This window comes from Eurytemora carolleeae, unplaced genomic scaffold (assembly GCF_000591075.1).
Source record: "Eurytemora carolleeae unplaced genomic scaffold, Eaff_2.0 scaffold892, whole genome shotgun sequence".
Lineage (NCBI taxonomy): Eukaryota > Metazoa > Arthropoda > Copepoda > Calanoida > Temoridae > Eurytemora > Eurytemora carolleeae.
In genome coordinates this window covers 126,605-139,729 of record NW_019396799.1, presented here as the reverse complement: position 1 = coordinate 139,729, position 13,125 = coordinate 126,605, and the positions used below count along the sequence as shown (strand labels likewise).

Sequence of the window (13,125 nt, the reverse complement as noted above, 5' to 3'; positions counted from 1 at the left end):
TCCAATGAACATGTGACATAGCAAATGTGCAGTGTAAACAGACCCATTTCACTAGATTAGTGGTGTAATACGTGTAATAGTAAAACAATATTATTTTGTAACAACATCAAATACACTTAAGTATTGCTTAATTACGTTAAGGCTTTGAGAGTAAACACAGCGGGCTTTTAGTATATTTCAAACTTTGTTCATCACTGTCTCAAGTTTTAACATTAAACAATATAAATGAAGAAGAAGGATAAAACTGAGGACTCATGTCAACAGTTTAATTACGTGCTTAATTATTCAGGAATAATTCAGCAGGTAACAAATACTACTCCCCATACGGTGCATTCTTAGCAAAATAGTCTCGTGAAGAATGTTCAATTTAATTTGATTTAATTCTTGTACAGCATGTTAAACTAGATTTGGTTAAATTCTTTTTAGCACGTTAAACTAGTTTTTAATAAAATCTTGTACAGCATGTTCAACTAGATTTGGTTAAATTCTTTTTAGCACGTTAAACTAGTTTTTAATAAAATCTTGTACAGCACGTTCAACTAGATCTGGTTAAATTCTCGTAAAGAATATTAAACTATATTTCGTTAAATTCTTTTGCAAATGAGGTTAAACTAGTTTTATTTAAATTCTTGTACAGCACGTTAACCTAGATTTCTTAAAATACTTGTGTAGCATGTTAAACTAGTTTTTGGATGATCTCTTGTGCAGCACGTTTTTCTAGATTTGGTAAAATACGTGTACAGCACGTTCAACTAGAGTTGGTTAAATTCTCGCAAGGCAAATTAAACTAGATTTGGTTTAATTCTTTCACAGCACGTTAAACTAGTTTTGATTAAATTCTCGAACAGCAAGTTAAACTAGTTTTCGATAAACTTTATACAGCATGTTATACAAGATAAGGTCAAATTCTTGTACAGCACGTTAAACTAGATATTATTAAATTCTTGCGAAGCACGTTAAACAAGATTTGGTTAAATTCTTGTAAAGCACGCTAAATTAGATTTGATTAAATTCTTGTGTAGCAGGTTAAACTAAATTTGGTAAAATTCTCTTACAGCACGTTAAACTAAAGTTGGTTAAATTCTTGTACAGCATGTTAAAAAAGATTTGGTTAAATTCTTGTACAACATGTTAAAGCTAGGGTTGGTTAAATTCTTGTACAACATGTTAAATTAAAGCTAATCACATTCTTCTATAGCACGTTAAGCTAGAATTTGTAAAATTCTTTTACAGCACATTAAACTTGATTTGGTTAAATTATTGCGAAGCACATTAAACTAGTGATGGTTAAATTCTTGTGAAGCACGTTAAACTGGATTTGTTTAAATTCTTGTAAAGCACGTCAAACTAGAGTTGGTTAAATTCTTGTTCATCACTTTAGACTAGATTTGATTAACTACTTGTGTAGCACGTTAAATTAATTTTGGTTAAATTCTTGTACTGCAAGTTAAACTAGATTTGAGAAAATTCTTTTACAGCACGTTAAACTAGAGTTGGTTAAATTCTTTTTCAGCACATTAAACTAGAGTAAGTTAAATTCTTGTACAGCATGTTAAACTAGATTTTATTAATGCAGCATTTTAAAATACTGCATCTGCATATTCTGTCCTTTCATTTAAACCTTTCATTAAATTCTTGTGTATCACGTCGAACTAGATTTGATTGAATGCTTGTGTAGTCGGCTGGGGGAGCGTTTGGCGCCCCCCCCCCTTGTAGTGTTTTTGTCCTAGCACTCCCATTTTTAACACCATCACTGTGAAATTTTATGACTTTTAATTTATGGGGTGGGTAGAGGGCGGATAAAAAGTCTTGTCTGTGAAGAAAAAAAATCTAAAATAGCCCATGAATTGTTTTGTGAATAAAGATACAGATCTGAAAAATGCATGTAGTAACATGTGTCACACTTTGATATTTGTTTAAGACAAAACAAAAATATTTTTTTCATTTTTTTTTCACCCTTTTTAAAGCATTTTCTTCCACCCTCCTTAGCACCCAAACTATTAAAGTTATCTGTCTAATTTTTTTTCTTTGACCTGGCCACGAAAAATTGGGCTATGAACATGCATTTCAACTTTAAACCTAAAATATAAGGCCTTTTTCTAGGGGGGGGGGCGCCAAACGCCCCCCCCCCAGGCTGTACATAGTTTCAGACCCCACAGCCTTTATAGGGTTAAACTAATTTTGGTTAAATTCTTGTACAGCAAGTTAAACTATGTTGGCTAAATTCTTGTACAACAAGTTAATATGCTTGTGTAGCACTTTAAACTAGAGTAGGTTAAATCTTGTACGTGAACCTAATTTTGGTTCATTTCTTGTGTACAGCACATAAGTCTAAACTTGATTAAATTATTGTGTGGCACGTTAAACTCGATTTGGTTAAATTCTTGTAAAGCACGTTTAACTAGTTTTGATTAACTTCTTGTGTAGCATGTTAAAATAGATTTGGTAAAATTCTTGTGTACAGCATGTTAAACTAAATTTTGGTTAAATTCTTGTGCAGCATGATAAACTAGACTTTCTTCAGTGCTTGTGTAGCACGTTAAACTAGATTTTGTTATTGCTTGTGTGACACGTTAAACGTGATTTGGTTAAATTCTTGTACAGCATGTTAACCTATTTTTGGTTAACTTCTTGTTTACAGCACATTAGCCTAAATTCAATTAAATTCTTGTTAAGCCCGGTAGCCTAGATTCGGCTTAAATCCTGTAGCACGTTAAACTAGTTTTCAATGAATTCTTGTATAGCACGTTTTCCTTTTTTCAAACTTTTTAAACACAGTTTTATTTCAAGGTTTTACATTCTATACTACAATGATATAGAATCAAGTTATTTTCACATAATCAATGATGGTAAAATTACATATTTTAAGATTTTTTTAACATGTTTTAGTCACGACTTTTTGGTGCAATGCTTGTTTTTCTAACATAAGTTTTAAATGATTTTTTGAAAGTTTTTTATGTTATTCATTGATGGAAGAAACCCTCCTCTTTAGATCGTCCTATCTAAAAGACCGAGGACTGTTAGATCTTATGAACACGGGGTTCATTACCCTATTGGCCAGCATTGGTTTTCCTTCTGTCATTCCTATTGGGCAGCAGTACCAAATCCAACCAACCAGGAGAGTGTATACATTAGCTCATCTTTCTTTCATTGCTTAACTACCTTTTATGAAGGATAATTATGACCCACAAGGAGAAAAAACCAAAATGAGAACACGTTGATATTGTACAGTACAAAACAAATAGCAACGTACTTTATAACATATTCATTTAAGTTCACTTTTTTTTCTCTCTCTTTTAAAAGAATTCTTTGATCTCAAGGTATGCATTGTAAACAGTTCTAAGAATTTTGTAATTTCAATCTAAAACCACTTTAAACATTTTATTGAAGAATATTTATCCACTCTAAGTCATGTTCCACTAAACCTGTACCGGCCCGGCCACAATGCACAGGAATAATCCGGTTTTATGATTAGTCTAGCTTCGGAACCCAGCATTGCCCAAGTTACTCATAGTTACTCCCACCGCTTACCCGCGCTTGTTCTTAAATTGTGATTTTAGCTACTGTTCCCAATAAAAGTCGACTCACTTTTCTGTGGTTCTCTCGAGTTCCCGAAACAAAATTTGAGGCTGATTTAGTCCAGGGCTTCATGAGTTATGATCGGACATTGAAACAAACTAACAAAAAACAGAGATTAATACTTTATATAAGACAGACATATATCTTTTTATTCCAACATTCGAGAATTGAATCAGACAAGTTCACCTTGTGATTTTTACTTTTGTCTCTCTAGCTTGTAGTAATACATTGTAACTTAATCCTTATCCTGGCTCAATGAACCTCTCACCCATCATCCATCCCAGACCATGTCGTAATTACAAACATTAGAATGCAAATTCTACATAAATCCCTATGCAAACTTTATCTCCTTTTCAACCATTATCTAAAAATTAGACTTTGTTAGGTCGGGTTCAGATAATAAGACTAAACAGTAGGTTAGGTCGGGTTCAGATAATAAGACTAAAGAGTAGGTTAGGTCGGGTTCAGATAATAAGACTAAAGAGTAGGTTAGGTCGGGTTCAGATAATAAGACTATAGAGTAGGTTAGGTCGGGTTCAGATAATAAGACTATAGAGTAGGTTAGGTCGGGTTCAGATAATAAGATTAGAGTAGGTTAGGTCGGGTTCAGATAATAAAACAATGGAGTAGGTTAGGTCGGGTTCAGATAATAAGACTAAACAGTAGGTTAGGTCGGGTTCAGATAATAAGACTATAGAGTAGGTTAGATCGGGTTCAGATAATAAGATTAGAGTAGGTTAGGTCGGGTTCAGATAATAAGACTATAGAGTTGGTTAGGTCGGGTTCAGTAATAAGACTAGAGTAGATTTAAAATTCAGTAATGGTGATGGACCAAACCTCTGTAGAGTAAAAAAGTAGATGTTAGTTCCACATTTATTGAAAATATATTTCGGTCTGGGTTGACCCTCGTCAGTTCTTGAGATTAGGTTAGGTTGGGTTCATATAATAAGATTAGAGTAGGTTAGATCGGGTTCAGATAATAAGACTATAGAGTAGGTTAGGTTGGGTTCAGTAAAAAGATTAGAGTAGGTTAGGTTGGGTTCAGATAATAAGACTAGAGTAGGTTAGGTCGGGTTCAGATAATAAGACTAGTGTAGGTTAGGTCGGGTTCAGATAATAAGACTAGAGTAGGTTAGGTCGGGTTCAGATAATAAGACTATAGAGTAGGTTAGGTCGGGTTCAGATAATAAGACTATAGAGTTTGTTAGGTCGGGTTCAGATAAGACTAGAGTAGGTTAGGTCGGGTTCAGATAATAAGACTATACAGTAGGTTAGGTCGGGTTCAGATAATAAGACTAGAGTAGGTTAGGTCGGGTTCAGATAATAAGACTATAGAGTAGGTTAGGTCGGGTTCAGATGTAGGTTAGGTCGGGTTCAGATAATAAGACTAGAGTAGGTTAGGGATGATTTATATTGGGCACTGTGTCCCGTTTTACCGTCTTTAGGCTGTAGTTATTATAGAAAAATCTAGTCTTTACATTAAATGAACCGAAGTTTTCAATTGGACATTTTATGAACGGATTGTTTCATGGAAAAAATTATTTCCTTTTTCAATTACTTTTTCATTTATTTACTATCTGAAGAATTTTTTTTTTTAAATTTATAGAAAAAGATTTCGACTTTTTTAGCGTATGTACTTACCCCCGGGCCACCCATGAGTTCCCTAAAAAAATCGGTCCATTCGGTCCAGCTATTAGCCGGTCAGAGGGAACATATATATGAATGTGTTGTTTTATTATATAGATTACACAGTACATATATATTGTATTTATGATAAAACTTTTTACAGTTTTTAAATCATTCTCAAATTTTAGGATTTATTTTAGAAATTAAATATTCTATTTATGAAAGTTCATCTCGGCTATGAAATGTCCAATCTATGATTTTGTTATCTATGAAATGTCCAATCTATGATTTTGTTATCTATGAAATGTCCAATCTATGATTTTGTTATCTATGAAAGGTCCAGTCTATGATTTTGTTATCTATGAAAGGTCCAATCTATGATTTTGTTATATATGAAAGGTCCAATCTATGATTTTGTTATCTATGAAAGGTCCATTCAGGAAATGCTTCCCACAAAATGTTCTAAACCCATTTTAACAAACATATATTTTGTTTTCATCATAAACTAGCTGAGGTGCCCGGTGTTGCCCATGGAATTTTAAACAAGCACTTGAAAACAAAATATTTTGAAAAAAAAATACAATTTTTAAGCTTATGTTACCCTCAGGGAACCCATAGGTTCCCTCAAAAAATATACAACGGTTTGGCCAGCTAAAGCTAACAAATATACAAATATATATGAGCAAAGAGAATTACGTAAATAGATACTTTTTATTTCAAATAGTTGCAGGTTTAAGGGAAAAAGTTCTTTTCGGGGGTTGACTACAACGTTCTACCGAAGTTTGGAGGAAAAGTTAAGTTTTTTTGGAGAATTAGTTTGATACCAAGAAACTTGTTACACTACTGGGACTAAGCTTCTAGGTAATAAATAAAAACTAAACAAGGACTTTTACAGAATAAATAATTCAATTTTGTCGGTTTTTAGTTTGTGTTTGTGAGTAGGATATTGGTCACATACTGCAAAATATTTAAAGGATCCATGTTTTTGGGATTTAGATCACATCTAAGTCTAAATTGTTCCTAAGGACCCGAATAATATGAACGTATCGTAGAAATTTCACTGCAAACTAGACAAAAAGAGATTACTGTGACCTCGTAGCTCCTTAAATTTTGAATTTACGGAAAAGTATGATATATATATATATTGGAAATATTTTTCATCGTTATATAATACCTCCTCAACAACCGAAGTTATGATTTATCTTACGTCCAATCTACTTTATCTTAGCGTGATTTGCGTGCAATTTACTTTAGCTTAGCGTGATTTGCGTGCAATTTACGTGAAATTTACTTTAGCTTAGCGTGATTTGCGTGCAATTTTCTTTAGTTTAGCGTGATTTGCGTGCAATTTACTTTAGCTGAACGTGATTTGCGTGCATTTTACTTTAGTTTAGGAGATTTCCGTGCAATATACTTTAGTTTAGCGTGATTTGCGTGCAATTAGTTTAGTTTAACGTGATTTGCGTGCAATTTAGTTTAGTTTAGGAGAATTGCGTGCAATTTAGTTCAGTTTAGCGTGATTTGCGTGCAATTTAATTTAGTTTCGGGGATTTGCGTGCAATTTACATTAGCTTAGCGTTATTTGCATGCAATTTACTTTAATTTAGCGTGATTTGCATGCAATTTACTTTAATTTAGAGTGATTTGCGTGCAAACTTAGTTTAGGAAATTGGCTAAAAGAATCTATGGTTTCCATACATTACAGATCGATTCATTGCATAAGCAACAATGCCAGATAGCTATGAATCATGGAAAAAAAACAGTTATTAATTTGAAATAAGGAGTTAAAACTTCTTGACATAAAATGTAATTCAATTCATTTGCTAAAATTTCTATTTCTATATATTGGTTAAACGGTCTGACTATTTTGTTATTTTTTTTTGTTAAGCTTTTTTGGGGAGAAAGTTTCGAATAATAGAATAATACGTGAAATTCACAGTTAAACCATTTTCGCAGTGCCATGTACATGAAGGGAGGTCGATTTTTCGCAGTGCCATGTACATGAAGGGAGGTCGATTTTTCGCAGTGCCATGTACATGAAGGGAGGTCGATTTTTTAGGAATTCTTGAAATTTTAATTGCGTAAGAATTAAACGGATACAAATTTAAATTTTTTTTCTGTAAAATCAATTTTAGTTGGACGAATTTGACTTTAAAGAAGAAAATATAAAAGAATAACACTTGTAAAAAAAATCTACAGAACTTGCTGATATATTTATAAAAGATCTGCAGAAGGCTGCTGATTATGGTACATTTTTAGTTTAGATTTTCGATATTTTAAAAATTGGTCGAGTTAAGGCCCAAAAACGTTTTTTTACTCTTATTTCCCTCCTTAAACCTTTTTGTTGGTCATATTTCACGATATTTTAAGTTACAGCTGCGACCTAAATTTTCAAGTGGTTTGCACAAATAGTTTTGTTTGATAGTGATCAGATTTCTTGAGAAAATAAGAGTTGATTTGTTTTTAAATTGGATTGTTTTGAACAATAAATACATTTTATATAAAGAGGGAGAATTCTCTTAGATCCTGCTGAACATATTAGAAGCTTTAGATAGATTTCATAGAGGAGCTTAGAGTAGATAGATTTCATAGAGAAGCTTAGAGTAGATAGATTTCATAGAGGAGCTTAGAGTAGATAGATTTCATAGAGAAGCTTAGAGTAGATATATTTCATAGAGGAGCTTAGAGTAGATATATTTCATGAAGGAGCTTAGAGCAGATAGATCTCATAGAGGAGCTCAGAGTAGATATATTTCATAGAGGAGCGTAGAGTAGGTATAATTAATAGAGGAGCTTAGAGTAGATATATTTCATGAAGGAGCTTAGAGCAAATAGATTTCATGGAGAAGCTTAGAGTAGATATATTTCATAGAGGAGCTTAGAGTAGATATATTTCATGAAGGAGCTTAGAGCAGATAGATTTCATGGAGAAGCTTAGAGTAGATATATTTCATAGAGGAGCTTAGAGTAGATATATTTCATGAAGGAGCTTAGAGCAGATAGATTTCATAGAGGAGCTTAGAGTAGATAAGATTTCATAGAGGAGCTTAGAGAAGATAGATTTTATATAGGATTTTAGAGAAGAAAGTATTAATAGAGGAGATTCACAGTGATCCAAAAGTTGCAAGCTCTCAAGCAAAAATCGGTGAGAAGTTTGCCAACCACTTCTTTATATAAAAGCTAAAAAAACTAGTGCTTTACAGTTTTATATGTACATGTCTAGAGCTACAAAAAAGTAACACTGAGTTAACGAGGTTTTTAAGGTAAAAGACGTTGTTACACTTTAAAATCGACGTGGTCTTGAAAGCAATCTAAATCTATGCGGCTTAGAAATAGGGACATACTAATAATAAATGAAATACAAAGTTTATGTTTATTAATAAAATTTATATCTTTTACTGATAATTTGTAACAGTAATTATATACATATAATATTGATTAAACTCTTACATAATATTCATAAATAGATATTCATGTACATTTGATAAAATACAACAATTTGTTCAGTTGAAATAAATCATTTGAAAATTAATTTTTTTATTTAATTGCACATGTATATAATGATTAAAATGTGTATACACAAATATTTCGTTTAAATAAATCAATTTTGATTATTGATTAAACATAGAAGGATCAATTCTGATTATTGATTTAACATAGAAGGATCAATTCTGATTATTGATTTAACTTAGAAATATTAATTCTGCATTCTGCATAATCAGGTAAATTCTGATAATGGATCATTTACGATCATTGATTTAATATAGACGTATACATTCTATTTATTGATTTAATATTGTAGGATCATTTCTGATTATTTAGATAACATAGTAGGATCAATTCTGATTATGAACTTAACAAAGAAAAATCAATTCTGATTATTGATTCAACACAAAGGATCAATTTTGATTTTGGATCAAACACAATCAAATCTGATTATTGATTCAACACAAAGGATCAATTTTGATTATCATAGATTTAACATACTAGGATCAATTCTGGTTATTGATTTAACATAGAAGTATCAATTCTGATTATTAAATTAACATTGTGGGATCAATTTTATATTATTGATTTACCAATGAAGGATTAATTCTAATTATTAATTTAACAGAAAAAGATCAATTCTGCTTAGGAACTGAACATACTCGTGTAAATTCTGATTATGGATCATTAATGATCATTGATTTAACAAATTATGATCAATTCTGATTATTTATTCAACACATAGGATCAATTCTGATTATAGATATAATATAATAAGTTCCACTACTGATTAAACTTAACATTTCCACACCAGAAAAATTGACCCTGACATCATGATTTCTATTTTAGTAAATAAAAATGTCTTTTATTGGAAAATAGTTAATTTTTAATTACTTCTAGTTTAGTTGCACTCTTGTAACTTATTTTATTTATTATTTGTCAAACACCAAAATGTTAAATGTTAAAAATTGTTGTTAACTAGATATGATTTATATTTTTATGACAAAGTTCAGTTGACGGATGTAATAATTCAATTTAAACGGTGCTGTAAGAAAACATCTGATGTTATTATTTACAACTACTTGACAAAATGGTTTTTAGATTTAAATCTACGAATATTGGTGTGAAAACAAATTACAATATTGTGTTCTGGGGTCCCGCCATTTTGGTAAAATCTAGTTGAATCATTGGTCTGTTTTTCAAAATGCGGTAAAAAGCATGATTTTGATTGATGGGTAAAGGAATTGATTCTTTGCCACAAACTCTGAATTTCTAATTCCTTTAGACCTTAGATATTTCAAACTATGAAATATGTTAGATTAAATAATTAAAGTTTGAAATATCAAAGATTTAAACTATCAGGTTGCGAAGAAATAAGGTTAAGAAAATTTGAGTTTGTGGCAAGGGCTCAATTGCCTCACGGTAATATATTTTTAACTTGCAAAACATAGATGTTTTAGGTTAAGCTATTGCACTGCAAACTAACCAGGAGGCGAAGGTCAAATTTAGTTGACATTGCTGTTACGACTTTGTGACTCCGTTGCTCCTCTAGTTCTGATTTTAAGTACAAGTGTAATAATAGCAAATTTATTTGGTTACATAATATGAATTCAAAACATTTATGTTCTTCTCAATAACTCTTTAAAAAGATGAGTTATGATGAAAAACATAAAAGATTTAAATCGCAAGTGCATTTTACATTAGTTTGACGTGATTGAGAATAATCTAGCTGTGTTTAGTTTCAGCTGCAAAACCAATTGGGGCTTATGACCCAAGTGGCTGTCCCGCGCAAGCATACACCATTGCACTATGCTTAGCTAACGTGCCGGTCACCCAATTTTTGACTGTCCGATAGTTTTTCGGAGCGAACAGCTGCCTCAAAATAGATAGATAGATAGGTTGACCTCCAGTTGTAGGTTAACATCAAATTGTTATTGTAACTTGGTGCAGTGTAAGTTGACCTACAGTTGTAGCCGTAACATGATTTATTAGGTTGACCTACAGCTGTAGCTGTAACATGATTTAGTAGGTTGACCCACAGCTTTAGCTGTAAGATTTAGGAGGTTGACCCACAGTTGTAGCTGTAACATGAGTTATTAGGTTGACCTACAGCTGTAACTGTAACATGATTTAGTAGGTTGACCCACAGCTATAACTGTTACATGATTTTGTAGGTTGGCCTACAGCTAAAACTGTAACATGATTTAGTAGGTTGACCCACAGCTGTAACTTACTTAGATGATTATTTTGACCAGCCAACGAAGCTAAAGGCTTGGGCAGCATAAGTTTTACATCTAATATTTAGAAGAACATGTAGAAATATCTGAAAAGAAAATTGTAAAGATAATCATTTTTATAGTGCAGATTATTTTACAATAGTTTCAGAAAAATTGAACAATTCTAATTACAAATTCAACAAACTTTGAAAAGGTTTATAATAAATTTTGAATCTTCCTCATAGGTCTATATTTTTATAAATACATTTAAATACATGGCAACCTCTAAATATTAACTGTTTAAACCCCTCCCATTCCCCTTACCTATCATTATGCAATGTAATATTCTCTTAGATGAATCTATTATAATTATGTTTAAACAATTTGCCCAATTATTTCTTATTTTTAAAACGTTTTTATACTTTGATTTTCAACATTCCCTGGCTCTGTAACAAACTTGGATCTATGTGTTTTGTAAAATATTTCAAGTTCTAGGTTTTTAGAATTAATAATAATAAACCAATACAGTGAGACCCATAATACTGTGGAATAGGAAGGAATACTTGTTCAGTAAACACAGATTCATTTCATCACATAAATTTCAAAATTCTATTCCACTGTAGATTTAAAGAATACAATGTCAAATTACCACTACTGAGTACTGCAATAAAGGTTTTTTATCTTCCAAAAGACAAATGTCAAATGTAGTTAATGGTCTAATTTATAAATGTCAAATGTAGTTAATGGTCTAATTTATAAATGTCAAATGTAGTTAATGGTCTAATTTATAAATGTCAAATGTAGTTAATGGTCTAATTTATAAATGTCAAATGTAGTTAATGGTCTAATTTATAAATGTCAAATGTAGTTAATGGTCTAATTTATAAATGTCTAAGACTGGAAACACATTTGACTGCATGACAGTATGAATGATAGATCTTGGACTTTTTTCAAAACCAGCCAATCGTCCAGGAAATCATAATTCTAGTTTTTTGTCCCGTCAGATAAACCTTTTCAACTGAGAAAATTCAAATTTTGCAGATAGCACATTAATATAATTATTATAGGACCCCAGCACCAGGGGCTGATTTGCTAATTTTGAACAAAAACGTTTATTTGAAAAAAAAATCACCCAATTGAACAGTGAACAGTTTAGTACAATGAGAATCAGAAAACGGTGGAAAAGGAAGACGACATTAAAACAATCTGTAAGTGTTCTAAAGATGTTTCAAAGCAAATAGTTTTACTATTAGTTTAAAAATTCCTCATTTAGTAAAATCGCTCTGTTTACACTGCACAATTGCTGTGTCTTATGTTAACAGGACAATTTAAAATTATAACATAATTTTCAAAGTCGTCTTCTTATTTCACAGTTGTCTGGTTATTACTGTATGCAGCGTACATAATGTACATCGTGCATATACTGTTGGGTTATGGGCGAAATTATTATTGACGAATGACGGAGAGTCAATGATAGATAACGGAAAGATTTGCACACATTTAGACCCCCCCCCCCCCTCCGGCCTAGTGAAAAAATATTTACCCAAGAATAAGAATAAAGGTTGAGGGCCCTGTAATCTGTAAACCAGAGTTCAAATACAATTCAGCAGCATTCTCTTCTAAAACAGGAAAATATTTAGCTTTATTCCTAAACGAAACAAGGTGTCAGCATTTCTTTTATAAAAATATTTCTGCAATATTTTTCTCTAAATCAGGAAACATTTAGTAGATTTCCTTGAGCAACAAAGATATCATTTTCTCACATTCTTCTCAAAAAAGAGAAGATTGTTAAGATATAATTCGTAACATTTATGTATATAATAAAGAATATAAAGTCTCCAAAATTACTCCATAAACTTGACATACGAGTTTTTAAACATTCTACCTTTATTTAAAGTTTTAGAAAACTAAAATATTATTTTCAGAATTAAATGCTTCCTGAAATTCTTGGCAACGTGTGAAGGTACACATACTTATATGAAGTTTTAATAATACAGATTTTTGGTTAAATAAAACTTAAACTTATCTTAAAAGGACCGTAGGCTACATTTTGAGTGACCCTCCATTTATAGAGGGACTTGGCCGATTCTCGATGGTGCCCCTTAAACCTTTGTCTAATACTAATATTAAAACAGGTTGAAAACGATCAAAAATTTTCTGTAGATAAACAAGGATAAGTCCGTCAGCAGTCAGAGATTTGAAGGGTACCGTTGTGAAT

The 13,125-nt window shown here is 31.6% G+C and overlaps 1 protein-coding gene across 1 annotated transcript in view; it reads right to left on the bottom strand.

Annotated features, from left to right (window-relative positions):
• Positions 1-10,056: 10,056 nt before the first annotated feature.
• Positions 10,057-13,125, bottom strand: part of LOC111708798 (lachesin) — a 50,202-nt gene continuing 47,133 nt past the window's right edge. The window contains exons 12-13 of the mRNA XM_023482292.1: positions 12,451-12,526; positions 10,057-11,014 (exon numbers count right to left, since the gene is read on the bottom strand). Of these exons, the coding sequence (XP_023338060.1) occupies positions 10,993-11,014; positions 12,451-12,526 (98 nt within the window). The 3' untranslated portion in view covers positions 10,057-10,992. The remainder of the gene's footprint in view (positions 11,015-12,450; positions 12,527-13,125) is intronic.